Source organism: Malania oleifera, chromosome 3, assembly GCF_029873635.1.
Source record: "Malania oleifera isolate guangnan ecotype guangnan chromosome 3, ASM2987363v1, whole genome shotgun sequence".
NCBI classification, from domain to species: Eukaryota; Viridiplantae; Streptophyta; class Magnoliopsida; order Santalales; family Ximeniaceae; genus Malania; species Malania oleifera.
In genome coordinates this window covers 50,307,958-50,330,597 of record NC_080419.1, presented here as the reverse complement: position 1 = coordinate 50,330,597, position 22,640 = coordinate 50,307,958, and the positions used below count along the sequence as shown (strand labels likewise).

The following is a 22,640-nucleotide window of genomic DNA, read 5'->3' as shown; positions in this document are numbered from 1 at the left end:
TTTCTTCTTTTAAGATCTTGACAGTTCTACATTAGTTTTGAGCAAATCTTGCTCAAAGTTAAAAGGAACAACTTTTAGCAGTGTCACATGATTACCGACACTGGGTCAAGTAAGGCCTCTAGTCTCTTAATTGAACACAGCAGGAAACTGTTAGGAGTATGGTGGGTGACTAATAATAGTTTTGCCTAGTTTTTGGTCAAAGATGCCTCTTCCAAGTGATAATCCAGATGATGCCTAATAGGAAACTCAATTGCAAATTTTGTTCTTAAACATTATTTGATTCCCTACATCTCTTTGGTTAGTTGATTTTAATCTCTTTCTCCAATAGAATTAAATTGTCTCAAAACAGTATGCTTTTGCAACTATCTTCCCTGAAATAATGTGAAACCATATCAGAAAGAAGAAATCAAGATAGGGATATCTTGCATTGAGTCTAGTAATTGGTGTGCATTAGCCCAGTAGAAATTTCTTTTGCATAAAAAAAATTTAATTTGTGTTTAAAAAAATAATCAAAAGTATCTACCATTTTCTATCTTAGCTTGTAATTGCAAATATGAGAAGATAGGACTATCTCGTGTTAATTGTTAACCATGAATACAGTTAAAGAGTGTATTTTGTTTTCTTTAAAAGTCAAATTACCTTGGCAAAAGGGTGATGGAAAGAGGATTCAAGATCCTTGGTAACTTAAAGAGACTGAAACTCTTAACACCTTGTTATGAGGATGATAGATACACATCTTTAAGAAAATCTTGATTGTTGAGTTTCAAAATCATTGATGATGATTTTAGGATTAAAATCAACTTGTTCAAGAGCAGTTTGGTGGGCATTAAGGTCAGTGGTAGGGAATTAGAGCGGTTTAAGGCCCTTGCGGGCTGTGCTACTATTGAGTGGCTGCTCTCTTATCTTGATCTTTCTCTTAGAGGCAACCCTAACTCTAGGGTCCTAAGATTCTAATGGTAAGGTAGGAGGTTGGAGGGGTGGAAAAAGACAAATTTTTCTTCAGGAGGTTGCACACTTGCACCACCCTCATTACTGGTGCCCTCTGTAATGCCCGGTGTTTACTGTTTTTTGTCTTTTTAGAGTGCACAACAGTGTTGCTAGGATCTTGGGAGGATGATGCATGACTTCTTTTGGTTGGGTTTTGGGAGAAGAGATCACCTCGTGAGTTGGGAGGTTGTTAGCAGACCTAAAATAGAAGGGGACTTGGACATGCTAATGTTGATTTAAAGACATCTCTGACTAGAAAGTGGTTGTGGAGGTTCCCAGAAAAGTTAACTCCTTATGGCATAAGGTGATTAAATATGGGATTCACCGAAATGGTTTGGATGTTAGGGGAAGGGGCATTGTTTCTCATGCCAGTCCTTGGAAATTCGTGTGCTAAGTTGCTTGTCTTTGCTTTCTCCTCACCCATTTTAAAGTGGGGAATGGCAACATTGTTCGGTGTTGGGAGGATGCTTAGGTGGGTGAGGGTCCTTTGGAGTTTATGGTGCCCCATTTGTTTAAACTTTCTACCCTTCGAAATACACATATCATGCCTTATTTTCTTTTTTCTTTCTTTTTTTTTTTTGTTGGGGGGGGGGGTGTTGTTGCTTGGGATTTTTTCAGGAATCTCAATGAAAGAGAGGTCAACGAGCTTACCATCTTACTTAATGCTCCAGATCATTATGAGAGGTTTGGGAGGGTAGTTCCTTAAGCCTCTTTTCCACTTAATCTTCCATTTCCTTGTCCTTCCCCCATTTTCTTCTGTTGGAGTCACATCATTTGGAAGCAAAGGGTCATTTCAAGATTTGACTTTCATCGGGACAATGACTGTAAACTGGATTCATAATTTGTTATAGATCAGAAGGCCCTCAGCCCTGATATGTGTGTGATGTGCCATGAGTCTAATGAAACGAATGCTCACCTCTTCATTGTAGGGTGGCAACCGATTTCTCGAGTATCCACTTTTCTTGGTTTGGTGAACCTGGGGTACCACCTCAGGCGGTGGGCAATTTCTTGCGTGTGAGATTCCAAAGTTTTGGCTCAAGTGGGGAGGGAGGAGCTTCTACGGTGCAATTCAGATTTGTTTTTTTTTTTTAAAGAAAATGTGAACTTTATGGTTGGAGAGGAATGTGAGAACTTTTTTAAGGATCACACTCTGTATGTTTTGGGATAGAACAATGTTCTTGGCCTCTTTTTGGGTCCATTCCTTTAGGTTTTTTGGGGTGTGTGGTTTACCTGATCTGCCTAGGATTGGAAGCCTGCATTATTGTAATTTTCTGGTCGTTTTCATTTGATCTATGTAGGAATTCTTGTCCTCCTCTTATTGTACTGCCCATAGGAAGATCATTGTCTTATCTCTGTACATTTCCTTTTCTTGGAATATATATTCTTTTCCATCCAAAAAAAAAATCATTCAATTCTTAAATGGAAATTAGCATTCCAATCCCCACAGGGAGAAAACAGAGATGCTGGTGTTAATTGCATCTTGGGGTGCATCTAGATGGAACTGAGATGTTGTCATCAATTGCATCTTTTTCGGGTTCATCTTAACAAGGATCTATGTAACAAAACAAACTAGGAATATGATGTCTAAATAGAAAAACTGATACAATTTTGCAATTTTTTTCAATTTTTGTTTTTGTCAAGTGTTGTTATTTATGGGTGCTATGGGTATTTTTATAATTTCTGAATTTTGGGGTTAATTTATGTCCAATTTGCTTTGGGTCATTTGTAATTTTCAGGGGTATTTTTGTGATGGTACTTGTTTTTGGTGGGGCTTTAAAAGTGGGTGGTTTTTAGAGGGAGCTATGTGCAAAATAGGAGTTGGCTTCTCTTGGAAGTTTTAGGCCTTGTATATATAGGAGCCTCCAGCCACTTTTTCGGGGAGTTTTTGGCATTTATCTTTGAGAAGATTTCTCTCCAGGGCTCAGCTCCGGATCAACTAGGGTTTGAAGATTTGGAGGCTTGGGTTTTGAGGATTCAACCTTGTGGTGACTAGAAATCCCTCTGGCGCTGCTAAAGGCGCAAGAGGCTAGCAGAAAGCCGTTGTTACTGTTCCAAAACTGTGCCTAAACAGTTACTAGTCTGAGGATTAAATTGCTGCTCTGCAAAAAAAACTGCCTTTTTTTTGTTGTGCATAGAAACACCCATAATCTCTTTATCATTTGGAGGATTCAGTAGTTATTTAAATCAAGAAAGGTAGCTAAAACACTATCCTGAAATCTCAGCCTTTATTTGTGAATTTCTTGTTATATTTCCACACCAGTTTGCATCAAATTGGTATCAAAGCAAGTTTGATCTTGTGGGATCATGGCTGCAAGTGGTGGAAGAGGAAATAGGGGCTGTAGAAGTAGATATGTGACTGTTGAGATGTTTGGATAGCTGAAGGAACAAGTTAGACAACTTACTCAGCTTGTTGCACAAGCTATGGACTATTGAGGCTGCTGAAATGATGGCAATAATGAGTATGTTTTTGTTTGAGGAGCAAGAAATGAAATCAATGAGCAATCTGAGGCTGAAATTGACAGCTCTAGTGATGATAGGAGTTCTGAAACTGAAAGGCCTGCACAACAAAATGAAAGGCCTCTCCAAGATAGGTAGATTGCATTGTACGTCTACAAAATTCTAAAGAGTATGGTGTGCAAGTGAATATATCAGAATTTGAAGGGAATATGGAAGCTGAAGAACTTTTGGACTGGGTTGATAGCATTTAGAGTTATTTTGAATGCAAAGAAGTGCTGGAAGAGAGGAAAGCGAAGCTTGTGGGAGCAAGGCTTAGGGGCCTGCTTCTACTTGGTGGAAACATTATCAAATCATTGTGAGAACAAAGGGAAAAGGAAATTCAAAAGACAGGACAAGATGAAAGAGAAGCTGGAGGCTCAATTACAACCCTGGGATTATGAGCAAACCTTGTACAAAAGGGTTCAAAACTTGAAGCAGTATGAGAAGTCAGTCGAAAATTACACCCAAGAGTTTCATAGGCTTTCATTGAGGTGCAATCTTGCTGAAACCAACAGTCAAAGGGTTAGTTGCCATGTGAATGGTCTCAAAATGACCATACAAGACCAAGTAGCCTCGCAGCAGCCTTATAAGGTGAGTTATGCAACTGATGCCTGTCAGCTTGCACTAGCACAACTTCCCTGCAACATGCCTAAGAAGCTGGCAGCACTAGAGCTGGTTGGGCAGCAGCCCCTGATAATCAACCAACCAGAAATAATAATGGTAAAGCAGCCCAAGTATACCAGGGGAAAACAGTGGTGAAATGATACAGATGTTTCGAGCTTGGGCACAAGTCAAATAAGTATCCGAAGAGGGCTAAAGGCTGAGTTAATCTTGCCAAGGATCATGAGGCTGGTTGTGAAGAGAAATTTTCAATTCTTGAGTACCACGTCTAGCGACTAGATTCTGTAAAGGATGTGGCTGAAGAAGGCATTGACGGTGATGTCCTTGGTGAGGCTTTAGTCTTCAATGGTCATTACTTCCCTTCCAGCAAATAGTGACAATTAGATACATAAGAATGTCTTCTAACTAGATGTACAGCTGGTGGAAAGCTTTGCAACTTGATAATTGATGGTGGGAGCAGTGACAAGCTGGTTTCTCAAGTGATGGTAGACAAGCTGGGACTGAAAACTGAAAGACATCCACAGCCATACTGGATTTTGTGGTTCAACTAAGGAAATGAGGTAACCATCTCATCAAGGGCATCTTGTTAATTTCTTAATTGGTTCCTTTTAAAAAAAATCTTTTTATTGTGACGTGGGCCATGTAGCTCCCGTGTATGCATGTCATTTTCTTCTTGGGCAATCTTGGCAATATGAAAGAGGCACAATCTGATGGTATCAATAATACTTATTCATTTTTTATGAAAGATGGTGATAAAAAGAAGAAGCTTGTGCTGAAACCAATGAAGGATGATGATGTTAAGAGGTGAGATAATGGTTGTTCACTTGCTCTCTCAAATAAAAAGGATATTGCTCAAGAAAGTATGGAAAGTGGGATGATTTATGTCCTCTTTCAAATGGAAGGGAGGCTGCAGTTGGAGCTCCCAAATGATGTCAAGGAGATACTTGATGAGTTCAAAGATGATGCCAAATAAGTTACCTGATGGACTTCCTCCCATGAGAAACATAAAACATCAAATTGATGTTTTACTAGGTGCTGCATTACCTAATTTACCCCACTCTCAGATGAGCCCAAAGGAGCATGAAAAGCTTCGAAATCAGGTTAGGGAACTTCTTAGAAAGCCTCTGTCCTTGTGCCATACCAGTTTTACTCACTCCTAAGAAGGATGGAACTTGGAGGATGTGTGTGGGCAGCAGTGATGTCAAAAAAATCACCATTAAATACAGGTTTCCTATTCCACAATTGGATAATATGCTTGACATGCTAGCTGCATCTTAGTTTTATTCCAAGATTGACTTGAAGAGTGGTTATCACCAAATCAGAATCAGGCCAGGAGATGAGTGGAAAACAGCCTTTAAAACCAAGGGCTCTATGAGTAGCTGGTCATGCCCTTTGGGTTGTCTAATGCACCTAGCACCTTCATGAGGTTTGTGAATAATCTGCTAAGATTTTGGGATTTTTTTTTTCTAGTTTTGATGACATTTTGATGTACAGCACAGAAAGCAATGCCACGTTGACCATTTGAGGGCTATCCTACAGATCTTGAGGCAAAATCAGCTCAGGCCCAGAGATGAGTGGAAAACAGCCTTTAAAACCAAGGGCTCTATGAGTAGCTGGTCATGCCCTTCGGTTGTCTAATGCACGTAGCACCTTCATGAGGTTTATGAAATATCTGCTAAAACCTTTAATTGGGATATATATATATATATATATATATATATATATATATATATATATATATTCTAGTTTTGATGACATTTTGGTGTACAGCACAGAAAGCAATGTCACGTTAACCATTTGAGGTCTATCCTACAGATCTTGAGGCAAAATCAGCTTTAAATATACATATATTTTTAAAAACACTAAATCGAGATGGAATTGCAAATGAGTTTTCTTCATAGGTCTCCATATTTTTTTTGGATAAACAAAGGGTTATATTAAAGGAAGAGAGAAGTACAGTAATGAAAAAGAAAAAAAAAAAAAAACCAGGGAGAACTACATATCCTTCCATTACAAAAGGGAAGCAGCTAAACAAAATGAATGTAAATGTGATACAGATCATAGAGTAATGTCAATCAACCAATCCCACTGCATGCCTCCCAAAGAACATGCTGAAAAAATCCATTTGCCTATTACCAATGAGATGCCAAGAAGACCACTCTGCTCCAAAGCATATTGCTGAAAGTGCTAATAGTGTAATAACTTTAAAGATTCTAGCTTTTCTTTCCAACTAATGCCCAAATAATAGCCAAATCAGTACACAGCCAGAGAACTTTTCTCTCTTTCCTTTGAACAAAGCCTCCAAATATTTTTTTGATAGCAGAAGAAGTTCATTACCATGGTCTTAAATTTTCATGAAATTGCTGAAATTTCCATCAAAATTTTTGCTTTCTGTCACCCTGGAAATCAAAATGGCAGTCAATTTCTGGCTTACAAAATTTTTGTTGAAATTTCAATGAATCATCTGAAATTTATCAAAATCTTAAAAATTTTAGTGAAATTTGTCAAAATTTTGATCATAGAATGAAATTTTATTCGATTTAAAATGTAAGATTTCGATACAAAATGATTTCTCTCTTAATTTATCTTATTCTTTTTTGGGACAAAAGATTGCTATGAAGGCTTTTGAAGTTGTATGAAAAATTAAACTTGGATAATAGCAACAACATTTTATGTGACCATTCATGTCTAAATTATCTTTATACTTAAAATAAATGATATTTAATTGATTTATGAATTTCATTCATACAAATCAAATATGCTTAATACACATATTATGTTAAAACTATTGCTCTTCATACCCAAGATGTATTTAATTTATAAAATGTTACTCCTAGAACTTTCATTCTTACATCTATTAATCATTTGATCATTACTAGATTAGGAATACACAGAAAGGAGAATAAGGCATCTCCCTAACAAAATATGGGACAAAAAATGCAAAAAACAGAATAAGAAAAAGAAAACATACAAAGAACTCCCAGCTCACAATATCAAGCCAACAAAATACACCAATCACATTGAATATCTCACTCCTTTAAAATTCCCTTTCTTCTGTATCCTTACTTCCAGTTCAATCCAGAAAGGGCCATCCCCTTCAGAATGTACTTAGGAAGAGCCAACCTCACATTGGCCTTTTGCAGCAGCCTATATAGATTTATTCTCTTTCAAAAGAGGCCCAATTGCAGTTCTGTTTGCAAATAGAGTGCCTATTACGAGACAGAAAGCATTGCTGCTGAAATTTCAGCTCATTAGCCTTGGGCCCATCAAGGTGAGACCCAACAACAAATTTCTCAGACTGTCTGAAATTAAAATTAGATATATCTTGCAAAACCAGAAGTAAATCTCTCCTCTTTTCTTGCGAATTTTAAACAATCAGGAACCTGGTCTTTTTTGTCTGGAATGAATCCCTGCCGTTACGGAGTTTCACTTTGTTAGAAAAAGTTTCTAGGAACATTGGTATAAGATCCTAGCATGAATCTCTGATTCCCACAGGCTTTCTCCTCTTCATCGATCCTTCAAATGTTAGTTGATCCACACCCCACTCTATCCGCTATGCAACACCATTCCCTTTGCTTTCTACCAGCTCTTGTTCACTATTTCAACTGTAGGAATCGTCCTGCCACCCTCACAAGCTAACCACCTAAGCCTTTGTCCAGCCCACATGGTCCAGACCAAAATGAGACCAATAATTGCATGAACCAGAGAAATTCTTCGACGTTCAGAACCAAGAAAGACATCCGCAAAATCCCAGATACGTGTGGCCCTATTTTCCAGTATATCAAAATTAAAAATTTTGTGGTCATCTCGAAAAGAATAGTGGTAGCCTATATGATTGTTTGTGGATGTATCAGATGATTCAGAGCGGTGAATTTCAGTGAAGTTAATGGACAAAAAGATCAAAGATTCTACTGGAAAATGGGAACGGGTGAAGGGAGTGTCAAAGACAAGTTCTGGCTGTGGATAAAATGATAGAAGTCAGAAAACTAGTTTCACAAAGAATCGGTGCAAGATCAAGAGGGGTAGGAACTGTTTTGGATTGATGGAGTTTGCAGAATAAATGCAAGGTCGAAAAGGATAGAATCTGTTTTAGGGTGGGAATAATCTAACTGTGAAGTTCATCCCTGCAACATCCATCTCAATGGAGAGGAATGGAGAATTTTAAGAATGCTTCTCTAGATGACTTGTAATGAGATTCATCATGGGTCTCAAGAACAAAGCAGACTGCAGCTACAAGTCCTTTTCATTTGAGTGGGCTTTTGGTTTGTGGTCACTCAGAGTCGTGGAGTTGTCAGCAGGAAATTTCTATTTGTATGCTGTTGTAGACCGAGTATAATTGGGTCAGGCAACAATTACATGAATTCTGGTTGTAGTGAGTACCCATGCATTTTATTGCTCAGATGTTCAGGAGGGCTCTTACTCATGTGATTTGTGTCTAACAACTTGGGACGATTAATTGTGATTGAGAAATTCTTATGCACTGTAGGGAGGTCATCACTGAGATTACCCTATGAGAAGGAAGCTCCTGGATGGTGGTTGTTTCTTAAAGCCATGGAAGGTTTTGTAAAGGGACCTCATAACACCAAGCACCAACCTCTGCAGCAGGGTAGGCACCCAATTTCAAAGAAATCTGGGTCAATGAATTTGGTGGAAAAAGATGAGGGATCCTGTCTTCAATAGGCTGTATTATGTACCTAACTATGCCAGATATTGTGAAGTTTGGCCTTCAGTCAAAAACGGGTATTTTCTGGAAATTCTGGCCATGAAAATCAGCAGGGAAACATTTCCAATTTGTAAGCCACTGGATGATACGTGAGAGATCTTTGGCTGGTATATTGGGCTGAATCCCTTTTGAATTCAAACAGTAAGAAAGGGCAAATGTTCAGTGTAATGGACTGAGGCACTTTGGGCTTGTGGGCAGATAGCTTACTTATTAGACCTGCATATCTAGTTATCTGTGGGTAAGGAAGATGAACTGGTCAAGCTTGGGTGAAAAAAATCAAGCCTAAGTTAAGCCTGAACTCAGGTGTGAGATACAAAAAGCACAACATTTTTCCCAAGTGAAGGGGCAATTTTGGGGGAGTTTCAGAGAAGCACTTTGCTCAATTCCTGCTAGAGACGGCAATGATATTGCGGCGCTAGTTTTCATCTCTCCTTAAATCAGCCTCAATATGGCATCTACCTCAAAATTGTTTCAGGGACGGGATATATGGTGGCATCAGTAATGTCAGGGGGACTTTACAGAGAGACATTATTGAGACAGAGGGAAGGGATGATAATTGCAGACAGGTTATAGTGACGAAGGGAACTGTAAATATGAAATTGCTGGCTGTCCTGAGACAGAGTAGTGTTAGGGATTGTGGAGGCAGCGCCAAAATATAGTCGATACAAAGTGATACTTATCAGAATTCCAATAGAATGTAATGGAATGACGACTGTCTGAGGATGAAGCGAGAGATGGTTTAACAAGTCAGATGTGAATGCTATGGTACTCCAGCAGGAGTTAAAGGTTTGAGGTGGCTAATTCTCAGGAGGAAAATGATCTATCTGTACATGAACAGGAATTGGGCGAGTGTAGGATGAGAATAATTTGTTACTAGAAGAAATTTTTGGATATGAGGCTGATTTAGACCTTTTTTCTGATCAAGAGATCTGACTACCTGATAATGGAGATAGGGTATTAAAGCAAGAGGCGTTGAACTAGAGGGATGTGGCTGCGGAGAGCTTCTAGCTGGGGGGACTTTAGGGACAATGTGAAACTGTCAAAAATTTTGAAAATGAAGACCAGAAATGGAAACTAAAAACCAGAAATGGAAAACTAAAAAGCAACCTGTTTGGTTGCAAACTAAGAACTTGGTTGAACAAATGCTCATTTTTTTATTTTAATCAAACTATAATTAAAATAATTAATATATAAAAAAATACAAATTAAAAAATATTATAATAAAAACAGAAACTAAAATAAGATTAACATGGAATAGAGGGATTCTTTTGGGAAAAAGTATGGAAATAGTGGAAATAATGTTGAGAAGGAAAATTAAGTTAATTTGCCTTCAAGAGATGAAATGGGTAGGAGAGAAAGTTAGAGAAATTGAAAAATCAGGATTTAAACTTTAGTACATTGGTAAAGAGAAAAATAAAAACAGGGTGGATATTATTGTAAATAAAGACCTAAAAGATAATGTAGTAGATGTTAAAAGAATAGGAGATAGGATCATTCAAATCAAGATAGCTTTAGGCCTAGAGATAGTGAACGTCATTAGTGCGTATGCTTCCAAATAGGCTTAGCAGAAAATCTAAAAAGACAATTTTGGAAAGATATGAATAGTATTTTACAGGGGATACCAAGGTCTGAAAAGACATTCATAAGAGTTGATTTGAATTGTCACATTGGCAAGGATAATGTAGGATATGAGAGGATACATGAAAACCATGGATATGGAGATAAAAATGAGGCCGGTGATTCAATCTTAGATTTTTCCATGTCTTATGATTTGTTTATATTGAATACTTGCTTTATAAAAAAGAAGAACACTTAATAGCTTTTAATAGTGGGTATAATAAAAGTCAAATAGATTTCGTCTTAACTATGAACGGGGACCATCTATCTTGTAAGGATTGTAAAGTTATTCCAAGTGAATGTTTGGCTACATAACATAAAGTCTTTAGTATTAGATATTCATATTTAAAAATGGAAGAGTAGCATAAATCAACACAAGAAGACTAGATGGTGGAACTTGAAGGGAGATAATATAGTAAAATTCAAAGATAAATTGAACAAAGAGTCTGATTGGACGGTATGGGATGAGGTTGATGCAAATACTATTTGGAATAAAATGGCAAATTCTATCGTAAGGATAGCAAAATAGGATTTTAGTGAGTCCAAAGGGAGATACTTGGGTAGTAAAAAAAGTTGGTGGTGGGATCAAGAAGTCCAAAAAGTCATTAAGACAAAATAAAATTTGGTATAAAATATGGCAAAATTGTAGAAATATAGAAAACCTTGAAAAATATATAGAAGCGAGAAAAAATGCATAAAAGACTATCAGTGAAGCTAAACATAGAGCTTATGATACTTCATATACTAAACTAGATACAAAAGGAGAAAAAGACATTTATAGACTTGCTAAAGCTAGAAAAAGAAAATGCAAAGATTTAGGTGATCTAAAATGTATAGAGGACGAGAATGATAATGTCTTATTTAGAGAAGAAGACATAAAAGAGAGGTCGTGGAGATACTTTGATAAAATGCTTGATGAAAATCAAAATGAAATATTGAACTTGGAAGTGACAAATGAAGAGAAGATTAAAAATAGGAGATTTATTCGCAAAATTAGAGTCCTTGAAGTTAAGATGACATTAAAAAAGATGAAAAGTGGGAAATCTATAGGATTAGATAAAATACTAATTGAAGTTTGGAAATGTTTAGGGGATAAAGGAATTATTTGGTTAACTAATCTATTCAATAATATTATAAAAGCTAAGAAAATGTCAGAAGAATGGAGGAAAAGTACGTTAGTACCTTTGTATAAAAACAAAGGTGATAATCAAAACTATAATAACTAATCTGGAATTAAGATTGTGAGTCATGCGATGAAATCATGGTTTTAAATTAAGGTAGCGGGTAGTGTAACATAACAGTAACGGGTGTAATGGGAAGTGGTAGTAGCGGATATTACATAACGGGAAGCAGGTGTAACGGCTGTGGATTTTTTTCGAGCACACACAACCCTTTGCATATTAGCGTACTTGCATGTTTTAAGCTTTTAACCCTTCTTAGAAAGAGTTTTACCATATTTTGGATCATTTAGTTCAATTAAGCTATTTGGTAAGGGCAACAAGTTTACATTTTTTTTCAACCACCATTGATAGAAAAATTACGTATGTGTACGTATTTATATTTCATATTGTTTTTATCTGTGATAAATTCTTATGTGTGTTAAATTAATTAATAAAACAAAATACATTATACACTCCATTAATCTGTTAGACGCATAAGACATACGAATAATACAAATATAAAATAACTAGAAAAGAAGAAAGTTGAAGTTGAAAAATATAGAACATAAATATCAAATTACTAATATTGTCAAAATAAAATATTTTTCCTAACAAGTTAGTATTTTCAAAAGTATTTTCAAAATGTTAATTAATGCATCTCTTGTGAGTATTAAAGTAATAGTAAATTTTGCATCATTGTCATCCTCATTATAATCTTTTTCCCCTCTCGCCACATGGTATATTGAGAATGATTTATGAAAGAGAGGGAAAAAGTGAGAAGAAAAAGTAAAAAATAAAATAAATTTTTTGACGTAACAATCTTGTAGCAGTTACATAACGGCAGTAGCGGCCTTTACGTAACAGTCGCGGTCCGTAATGGCTGCTACAGCCATGAATTTTCTTCCCACCGATTTCGCGATGTGTAATGGTTTCAATAACTCAAAAAACCGTTATGTAATGGCGTTACGTAACGGTTGCGACCGTTATTTAAAACCATGGATGAAATTATGGGAAAGAGTAATTGAACATAGAATAAGATTAGAAACGAAGATTTCGGAAAATCAATTTGGTTTTATGCTTGAGAGATCAACAATAGAAGCTATTGATCTTTTAAGAAGTTTAATGGAAAAGTTTAGGTATAAGAAGAAGGACTTGCATATGTTTTTTATTGATCTAAAGCAAGCTTATGATACAGTACCTAGGGAAGTGATTTGGTGGGTATTAGAAAAGAAGGGAGTTTGCAATAGGTACGTAGATGTCATTAAGGATATGTATAATAGAGTAGTGCTAGCGTTAGGACTGTAGGAGGGGATTCTAGAGAGTTTCCAATCACAATGGGTGTACATCAAGGTTTTACTTTCAGTCTTTATCTTTTTTATTTTAGTAATTGATGAAAAAAAAAAAAGGAGCCTGGTGCACAAAGCTCCTGCGTATGCACGGCCTGGCGAAGTGGCATAGCACAATGGGTCTATAGTACGCAGCCTTACCTTGCATTTTTGCAAGAGACTGTTTCCACGCCTCAAACCTGTGACCTTCAAGGTCACACGACGACAACTTTGTCATTGCACTTAAGTTTCCTTTCTAGTAATTGATGAAATTATAAGGAAAATCCAAAATGAGATCCATTGGTGTATGTTGTTTGCAGATGATATCGTGTTGATTGATGATAGTAGGAGTGGAGTGGAATCTAAGCTAGAACTTTGGAGAGCTACATCAGAGTCTAAAGGGTTTAGGATAAGTAGGAATAAGACAAAATATATAAAATATAATTTCAGTAATGTAAGGAGTGGCAACAAAGAGAAGATTAAATGGATAATCAAAAGATTAATAACACTGATGGATTTAGATATCTTGGATCTATCATGCATGGTGTAGAGGAAATTGAAGAAGATGTAGTACATAGAATTAAGATAGGTTGGGTGAAATGGAGGAGTGCGTTAGCCGTCAGGTTTGTTGTGTGATTGTATAATACCCTTAAAATTAAAAAAAACGTTTTATAAGATGGCTATAAGGCCAGCTATGCTTTATGGTTTAGAATGCTAGGCAACTAAGAAACAACATGTACAGAAATTGAAAGTTGTTGAGATGCGCATGTTAGGGTGGATGAGTGATTTAAATTTAAAAAATAAAGTAAGAAATGAACATATACACAATAATTTAGGCATAACACCTGTTGATAACAAGATAAGGGAGGGGCAACTTAGATGGTTTGGACATTTGAAACACAGGCCTAGTAGAGCACCTCTAAGGAAGAGTGAGTTAGTTATGATTTATGGTATGAAAATGTGTAGAGGTAGGCCTGAAATAACTTGGAATGAGGTAGTGAGGAAGGATTTGATAGCCCTTAATCTAATAGAGGAAAATGCTCTGCGTCGGGTGAATTGACGGAAAAGGATTCATGTAGCCGACCCTACCTAGTGGGACTTAAGGCTTGTTGTTGTTGGTGTTGGTGTATAATAAAAACAGAGAAATTATTATAATGGTTTTACTTAATTATTATATTTTAAAATTCACTTTACAAAAACAATCTAGTACATGGCAATAGAAAAATATTGGAAATATTTCTTAAATGACTTCTATCATTATTATTTTTTTGAATTTAGAATTTTTATGAATATTTTATTTTATTATATATTAATTTTTTTGTAAATTCTTTTTCTAATAATGAAATCTCTTCTTTTGTTATTAAAAAAAAATCATATTTTAAATTCACATGCCCTCGATTAAGTAAATTGACGGAAGAGGATTTGTATGGCCGACCCCACATAGTAGGACTCAATGCTTGTTATTGTTGTTGTATATTTTAAATTCACATGGACATTTTATTTTTATTTAATTATATTTAAATTTTTTTTAAATTCTTTTTCTATCAATGAAATCACTTCTTTTGATATATATATATAAAGTCATATTTTAATTCACATGCCCTTGATCAAGTGAATTGGCGGAAGGGGATTCATATAGCCAACCCCATATGGTGAGACTTAAGGCTTGTTATTGTTTTATACTTTAAATTCATATGGACATTTTATTTTATTTTTAATTAAAATTTATGTATAAAATGAATAATTTAATCCACAGAAGTCAATTTTGGCAATAAGTTGCCAATACAACTAAAAGGTTTTTATATTTTTTTTAAAAAAAACATATGAAAATTGACAATGGAACAAAAAACTAGTACGTGAACAAACGCCTGTTCATAATGAAAACAAAAAAATGATACCAAACAGACCTTTAGCTTTATTCTTTCTAGAAATTGTGTTTCTGGTCACTTTAACTTTGTTTTCCTTAGGGAATCCTTGTGCCTAATTCTATGCATGAATTCTCTACTAAGAATGATATTATTACTTTTGATAAAGGTATTCTGCCTACAACCATTGATGTCTTTATTGAATAGGATTATAAGCTATGCCATAGAGAGAGAGATTCTGAAGCGTGGATCATGACCTTAGATTCATTGGGGGATGAGAGGGGCAACTGGAACCCACAAGAGTTGTTGGATGGGATGCACACTAGTTAATCCTCTAGGTCATGCTTTGAAGGTTTTTGTTACCCCTAGAACTTACGAGTAGATAAGGAGGAGCAAAAAAGGAATTGCAAAAATTGGCTTCTACTTCTGGTATGGTAGGAGGAAGGGTAGCAGATGTGGGGATGGCGAGGTGTCAAGTTGAAGTAATTGAGTTGAAATGTTATGGGGGGCTAGGTTAAACTTTAAGATTAAGGAGATTATAGGCAAAGCTTCTCCTAATATTGATATGTTACAAGAGTTAAGAGTTAGTGGACAAGTTTCTCGTTAGGAGTATTTGGGGTTTTAGGTGTAATGATTGGGTGTGGCTAGTGTCTACTAGTTCCTTGGCAGAAGTTTTGGTTATTTGGGATGCTAGGTTTTCTTGTTAACTAGATATTAAAGGTAAGGAGCAGTGGTGGTTTACCTTGGTTTATACACCCAATTGCCCTTGGTAGAGGGTTGGATGAGTTTGTAGCGGTTTACAGTTTGTGTTTTCCAAATGGTGCTTAGTTAGGGGACTTCAATATTATTAGATCCACTAATGAAAAATTGGGAAGTTCTAACATCACTTCTAGCACGAAAGGTGTTGACTCATTTATTAGGTATTGTGATTTAAGGAATATTCCTCTTTCTAATGCTCATTTAACCTAGTAAGCTATTGGTGACATGTCAGTAACCTACTAGGTTTGATAGATTTTTTTTCAATACAATTTGCGAGGATTCCTTCCTTACCTAACTCAAGAAGTGCTTCCTAGAGTGATTTCTAACCATTGCCTTGTAGTGCTTGAATATAATCTGGTGAAGTGAGGCCCAGCTCTGTACAAATTTGAAAGCATTGGGTTAACGCATTATAATGTTTTAGAGATTGGCAGGAGAGTAGTGGGGTGAGTGTCTTGTGGAAAAATGGCAGGTATTGTTTTTTAAGGCAGTTAAATTTGTGAAAGAAAAACTCAATTTTGAATGTGGAGGTTTTGGGCAATGTCTGTCGAAGGAAAACATATATTTTACAGGAATTAGATGTTATAGATAGGTTGACAGAGGAGGGTTCTCTCTCAAATGAAGTAGGTGGTAGGAGAGTTAAGTTTTCAAATGATTTGAGTAGGTTCTTTCTAGGGAAGATGTTAGCTGGAGATAGAACCCTAGAATGAATTGGGTTGGTGGGGGAGAGGGCTTGTAATGCTAGATTCTTTCACTGGTCGTTGTGTGGTAGGAGGAGGCATTCTTTGAAAGAGTTGGAGAATGATAGGGTTGTGATTGCTAGGAGTCTCGAGTGTGTTGCAGGTATTATTACTGATTTTAATAAGAACATTTTCTCAGTGCTGGATGAGGGAAGGGCTATGATTGAGGGGTTGGATAGGTTCTTTATTTCCACTAAGAAAGCTGAGTCAGAGGCTTCGTGAGGAGGTGATTGGAGTGTTTGAAACGGAAAGAGACGAGGCTCTTGGGTCTGATGGGTTTACAATGCCTTTTTCCTAGATTGTAGGGATTTTTTTCATGATTATTTTTTTTCCATAATGGAGTGGTGGATAGGAGCATTAATTCAACTTTTACCACCGTGGTGCATCAAAACAGCTACTACTAGAGTCAATGTTTTCAAGCCAATAAGCACGGTGGCAAATGTTTATAACTTACCGAAATTTTATCTAGGATATTGGCTGCAGTCTTGTTGGATGCCATTTCCCATAATCAAAGTGTGCTCATTGGTGATTTTCTGATTTTAGATGCAGTGTTGCTTGTGAATGAGGTTGTCAAAGATGCTGTTAAAAGAAATTAGAGGGGTTTGGTTTTAAAACTGGATGTTGAAGAAGCTTACAAAGTTGGTTGAAGTTTCTCGCACAGAGTGCTGGACAGTGTTAGAGCTTGATATACATTGTTGGCCCACAACCTAATAGCTTAAGCTTCTAGGTAAAGTGGTAATCTAACATGGTATCAGAGCTGGTTGCCAGGAGGTCAAGTCTTGTTGTACCGTGTGGTCCTTTTTTTTAAAAAAAAAAGACCATTGTGTTCCCTATCATGGGTGCTATTTATCATGTGTTTATCTCTCCACGTGCTGTCCAGCTGCACGTGTGGGGAAGTGTTAAAGTTTGATATTCATTGTTGGCTCACAACTGAATAACTTAAGCTTCTAGGTAAAGCGGTGATCTAACAGTTAGAAAAGGTTTTGGTCTGAATGGAGGAAATAGATTAGGGGGTGTCTCGTCTGTGCCTTTTTCTGTCTTAGTGAACCTTAAGTTTTACCTTAAGAGTTTTAAGGGCTGAGAGGGGGATCCTCTATCACCTTCCTCTTGCTATTGTGGCTGGCGCATTGAGTAGAATCATTGACAGACGTGTTGATGCAGGTTTGATGGAAGGACACCATTCTTTTTCTGTTGGAGAACACGACCCATTTCTCCAATATGTTACCTTTTTTCAAGTGTTTGAAAAAGTGTCAGGGTTAAGGATAAACTTCTGAGGGTGGCATCGTGGATATAGGGATTGACTTGCTAGGTTAGCAAGTTGTCATTTTCTAAGTTGGTCCATCACTTATAAAGTTGTTCCATGAGGTGGTCATCCTATTGAGTGAGGAGGGTGGCTTGGAGATTAGAGAAGTTGGTTAGGGATTTCTTGTGGTCAAAAAGGGATTATCTTGTGGGGTGTGCAACTTTGAGTTGGTCTAAAAGGGCAGGAGGTTTGGGTTCAGTAATTTGATGTCTAAAAACATTTCCTCAGTGGGGAAGTGGTTATGGCTTTATTCCTTTAAACTTGATTCTCATTGACATAAGCTGATTTGTAGTAAATTTGGTCTTTACACAATGGTGGGATGCTAAAGTTGGAGTTAATGACTTACTCAAGTTCTTGGAAATTTGTGTATCGGATGCATCATTCTTTCTTCCCTGATCTTCAGTAAGAGTTGGTAATGGGGAGAGAATCTGTTTTTGGGAGTTTAATTGGATTAGGGAGGTTGCTTTGGCTCTTATGTATCCACATCTTTTTTGATTGTCTAGTTCTCGTGAAGTCCATATTTTTGCTTTCTTTTCTTGCAAGAGGCTAGGCAATCTTGGGATTTTCTAAGGAACCTTAACGAGAAAGAGAGACTAACAGGCTTGCTGTTTTGATTAATGTACTTAATTCCATTCATTTCTAGTGAGGATGGATATAAGAGTTTGGAGTTTATATTCTCTTGAATAATATACCTGCAAATCCTTCTGTGCTGTTCTTTTTGCTCTTTTACTCTTGCATTTTGGAAAGCGAAAGTTCCTTTGAAGTTAAAGGTCTTTATGTGGATTGTGATTCTTGAGAAAATTAACACTAATGACTTGCTTCAGAAACGAAGACCTAATATGACCCTAATGTCTCCTTTAAGAGTGTGACACGTTCACATCTGTTCCTACATTCTCACTTGGACTCTTTGGAGTAATTTGTTTAGTAATTTTGTAAGAATTATTCCTCTTTGGATAGATGGGAGGGAAAATTTTAAAAATGAAAAGGAAAGGAAAAGAGGGAAAAAAAGAAAAATGATGAGGAAAGTTATTTCTCAATTGGTTTTTGTTGATATAGCATTTTAGATGAATTTTTTTAATTCATGTAGTAGGGGGTAGGCAGAATTCTCATGTTGTACTGCATACAAACTTCTGTCCCTCAAATAGAATGAACTTTCATCCTAAAACAGAAGATGGTTTTGAGTTTATCCCTTTTGGTGTATTTGCTCCCTTATTTAGTTTATTTCAACTGCGATTAGAAATTGCTTTTATTACAATGTTTACTCTAGTAACCAGCTGTGTAGGCTGCTCTTTGAGCTCAGCTCTGTCTGGCCTGAGCTTGTCTTGGGAGCTTATGGATGAGCTAGACAGAACATTTAGTTGAGGTAAGCTTGAGTTAGTTTAATTTGTAAGCCTTATATGCTGGTGATCACAGAATGATGGAAATATTCAGATTCCTTCAGGAATCCTTAACAGTCTGCCAAACAGCTCCTGAATCTTTAGCAATTTTAGTTTCAAGATCATTGTCTATTTTAGAATTGAACACCACCAACCAATTTACAGAGTAATTTTTCTTCCTTCAATTAGCATTGCTGTAAACATCCTTTGGAGATTTTAAGGTTTCACTTGCACCCCCTCTTCCCCAGCCCCTTGTGGCAGGTGACTGATGGAAAGAAGCCAGCTCAGGTTGCTGTCCCATGAAAAAGAGTAAATGTTAAAAAACAGTAGCAGCTGCTTAGCTTTTTGGCTACTGAAAAACTATGAGCCTGTTGAAATGTCTTAAATTAACAAAAGAGACATTTTTGTAAATCTGTATGAATTTTCACAAGAATTGTAAAGAGCTGGGATTCATGTGAGGTTCAACCTTTGTCAAAAATGCCAGATTTTTCTAGCTTTATTAAAACAAGTCATGCTTCTGTCTGCTGATTATTCTTATAAATTATCAATTGTGCAATCTTACGCAAAGTATCTTACAATATCTCAAGATTTTTCCTCTTGCTGCAGGTTGGTCTTATTTTACGTGCAATGGGGTTTGACAATTCCACCAGGATATACCTTGCAGCTGGTGAACTTTTTGGTGGTGAGCGATTTATGAAACCTTTCCGGTCATTATTCCCTCGCCTTGAGAACCATAGCACTGTGGACCCTACTGGTGAGCTAGTAGAGAACACACGGGGCTTGCTAGGCTCTGCTGTGGATTACATGGTTTGTCTCCTTTCTGACATTTTCATGCCAACATATGATGGCCCAAGTAACTTTGCCAACAATCTCCTCGGGCACCGACTATACTATGGCTTTCGAACTACAATCAAACCCGACAGGAAAGCTCTTGCCCCGATCTTCATTGATAGAGAAAATGGACAGATAGCTGGTTTTGAAGAAGCTGTTAGGCGTGTAATGCTCAAAACAAACTTTGGTGGGCCCCAAAAACGGGTCCAACCAGAGTCTTTCTACACTAATTCGTGGCCCGAGTGTTTCTGTCAATTATCACCAGATAATCCTGCTGATAGATGCCCACCAGATAATGTTTTGGATATTCTAGAGAGGCAGTTAGAGAAACAAGCAATCAACGTTTCAGAATCCTTGATGCCATCAAATTTGACATTGTCCCAGGCAAAAAACTGAGAATTTGCCACAAGTTTATAGATGGTCATTATTCTACTTCTCTGGCAATGCAACTGTACGCTTCAAATTGGATAAGAGAGTTTGTCATCCAATTCACTTTCAGGTATCTTTTTCTGGAATTTGCATCCTCTGTGGAACTTAGGGTGATGAAACTTATGAACTTGTAGGGGTATTTGTGTGAGATATGACATGGCATGCCATAGAAGAGAGTAAAATGTGAAGGATGGGATTGAAAAGGCTGAAATTGAAATTTCAAGAAGGATTTTATGAAAAAAGCTGGAGCCATTCCTGAATCTACTCTAGCCATGATAACTGTTCTCGTCTTATCGATAACTTCCTCTGCCTTTTGCGTCATCATTCAAATGGATGAAACAAAACTACACTGATCTCTCCTTTGTTTTCTTGAAACAACAATACCTCCCTCAACTTTGACAAAATACCAGGGAGTTGCCTGTTGCGGGCATTCAATAAAAGTGTCTTTTATTTTTTCTTTCTTATTTTTGTGTAAAATAAAAGGTCGCGTCATTTTCTAGGCTATCCCAAGTGATATTTAAATGATGTAGAGAGAGAGCCTTACAGCGATTCCACCCTCCCTGCCCCCCATGGCCCCACTGCATGGTGGCAAATCACCTCAACAATTTCCATTCCCCACCCCGCACCCCCCCAACTCAGCACAACCAATTTACCATCATCAGCGTAGTGGCAACTCTCACACAATCACCAATCTTGAGATCATCACCCAATTTATCATCATCATTGCCCCACCACCCTATAGTTCTCCATCTTCTGTGTCAGTTCCATTATTTTCTTATTTCCATTTTCTTCATTCCTATTTTTCTTGTGCTTCATAGCACATCACTTTTTTCCTCATCTACAGGCCTCCAAGTACCTTTGGAGCAACCAGAGCTGTATTTTTCTGAAGCAATTTTGCTGGCTGAATTACTGTTGGGTGCACTGCTGCTAATCTAGATCATATTAACCTTCTAGAGATTTAAAATTTGTTCAGATTCTCAGTTGTCTTGAATTATCTTTACCTTGAACTCTTTACTACCCATTAGATCTGTGCCAGGCTATATAGCTCACTGCTGCTTTTCCATGTTTGGAAAATTGATTTTAGGCCTGTTGCCTAAACAAATTTGCAACAAAGAAAAGGTTCCTTTGACACCCGCACGGGTGTGTGTGTGCGTGTGTGTTTTCCTCTTCTTGTTAATTGAAATGATGGGTATTTCAGTAGATCTGATCATTGCGTGGCTGTAGATTACAGATGCATTGCTGGGAGATTGATCAAGCGGCTGTGTTCATGATGTCGAGGATTGAGCCTTGCCGGGGCATCTTTTGAGATGAGGGGTCAAATTGTGTTTCGAATTGGAATTGGATGCATGGCTGAAGCATGGGTGCATGACCCCGTTTCTAGGTTTATGTAGTGCAATGAATTTAATTTGTCCACATTAGACTTCGCTTGGGTATTGTCACAGTGAGTCAGTTTGCTTCAAGGCGCCTCTGTAAAAAGTAGTATCGATATATGCACCTTTACAACAGTCCTGCCTGCTCCTGGTATAAAAAAATCTTACCTTCACCTATTATAGTGCCTTTCATTTCTCTGAAACCAGTTGGAAAAACATCATGTTTACAATTGTATAATTTTAAGCCTTTAATTGATGGAAAGATTAAGGGCTTGTTCAGTGTGATGAATAGTTTTATGATTTTTTAGTTGGTTTTCCAGATAATCATAAAAATACTGGATTGTTTAATTTTTGTGCATTTGTATAAACATATATAGGAAAGTTAGAAGACATTTCTTTATTGCTTATTTTATAAATGAGGAATACTTTTCAATTCTCTTACAGAATTAAGAATGAAAAAATAGTATAACTTTTCACAATTGGACATGATCTAACTTTTTGAACGTTAGAATTTGAAGTGAGAATATTTAAAATAAAGGGAGTAAAAATGGATTATAACCATTCAAATAAATAGATTATCATATATTGACATTTAATTGGTTTTAAGTGGTGGCTTCAAATTTCAGTTGCAGTTTATTTTTCCATGTTCCAATAGATGAGCTATTTCAAGTATCAGTAGCTATGTAGATTCTCATTCGCAGTACATGAGTATAATTTTAGGGGAAATTTTGTTTATTTTTACCTCATTTTTATAAGAACTAATCAATGTGCCACGTGCGTTGCACGTACTTGTGAACAATATTGTTTGAAAATATACTTTTATAATTTAAAAAGAATTAGATATATTTTCAAAATTAGTTAATATTTTATTGCCATAATTAAATTTACAAATACTAAACTAAATTTTTAAAATTATTTATAAAAATTAATATTTTTTTAAAAAAAATGTAAATATAAACATAAACATGAGATAGTATTATAACATCATGTAAATATAGGAATAATAAAAATCTTTAAAAATATAATATACCATACAACACA

General features: G+C 36.5%; 1 protein-coding gene across 3 annotated transcripts in view; it reads left to right on the top strand.

Moving 5' to 3' along the window:
- The window catches only part of LOC131151112 (O-fucosyltransferase 1), a 56,368-nt gene extending 34,421 nt beyond the window's left edge, over positions 1 to 21,947 (top strand). Inside the window, exons 9-10 of one of the 3 annotated variants that reach the window (XR_009135692.1) lie at positions 19,576 to 20,299; positions 21,461 to 21,947. Coding sequence is in view for 1 of the 3 variants with exons in the window: in XM_058102315.1 (XP_057958298.1) it covers positions 19,576 to 20,196 (621 nt within the window). In the remaining 2 variants the exon portion in view is untranslated. Of the gene's footprint in view, positions 1 to 19,575 lie in introns of all 3 variants that reach the window. The other 2 variants (XR_009135691.1, XM_058102315.1) reach the window with 2 other exon arrangements.
- The last annotated feature ends 693 nt before the right edge of the window (positions 21,948 to 22,640 follow it).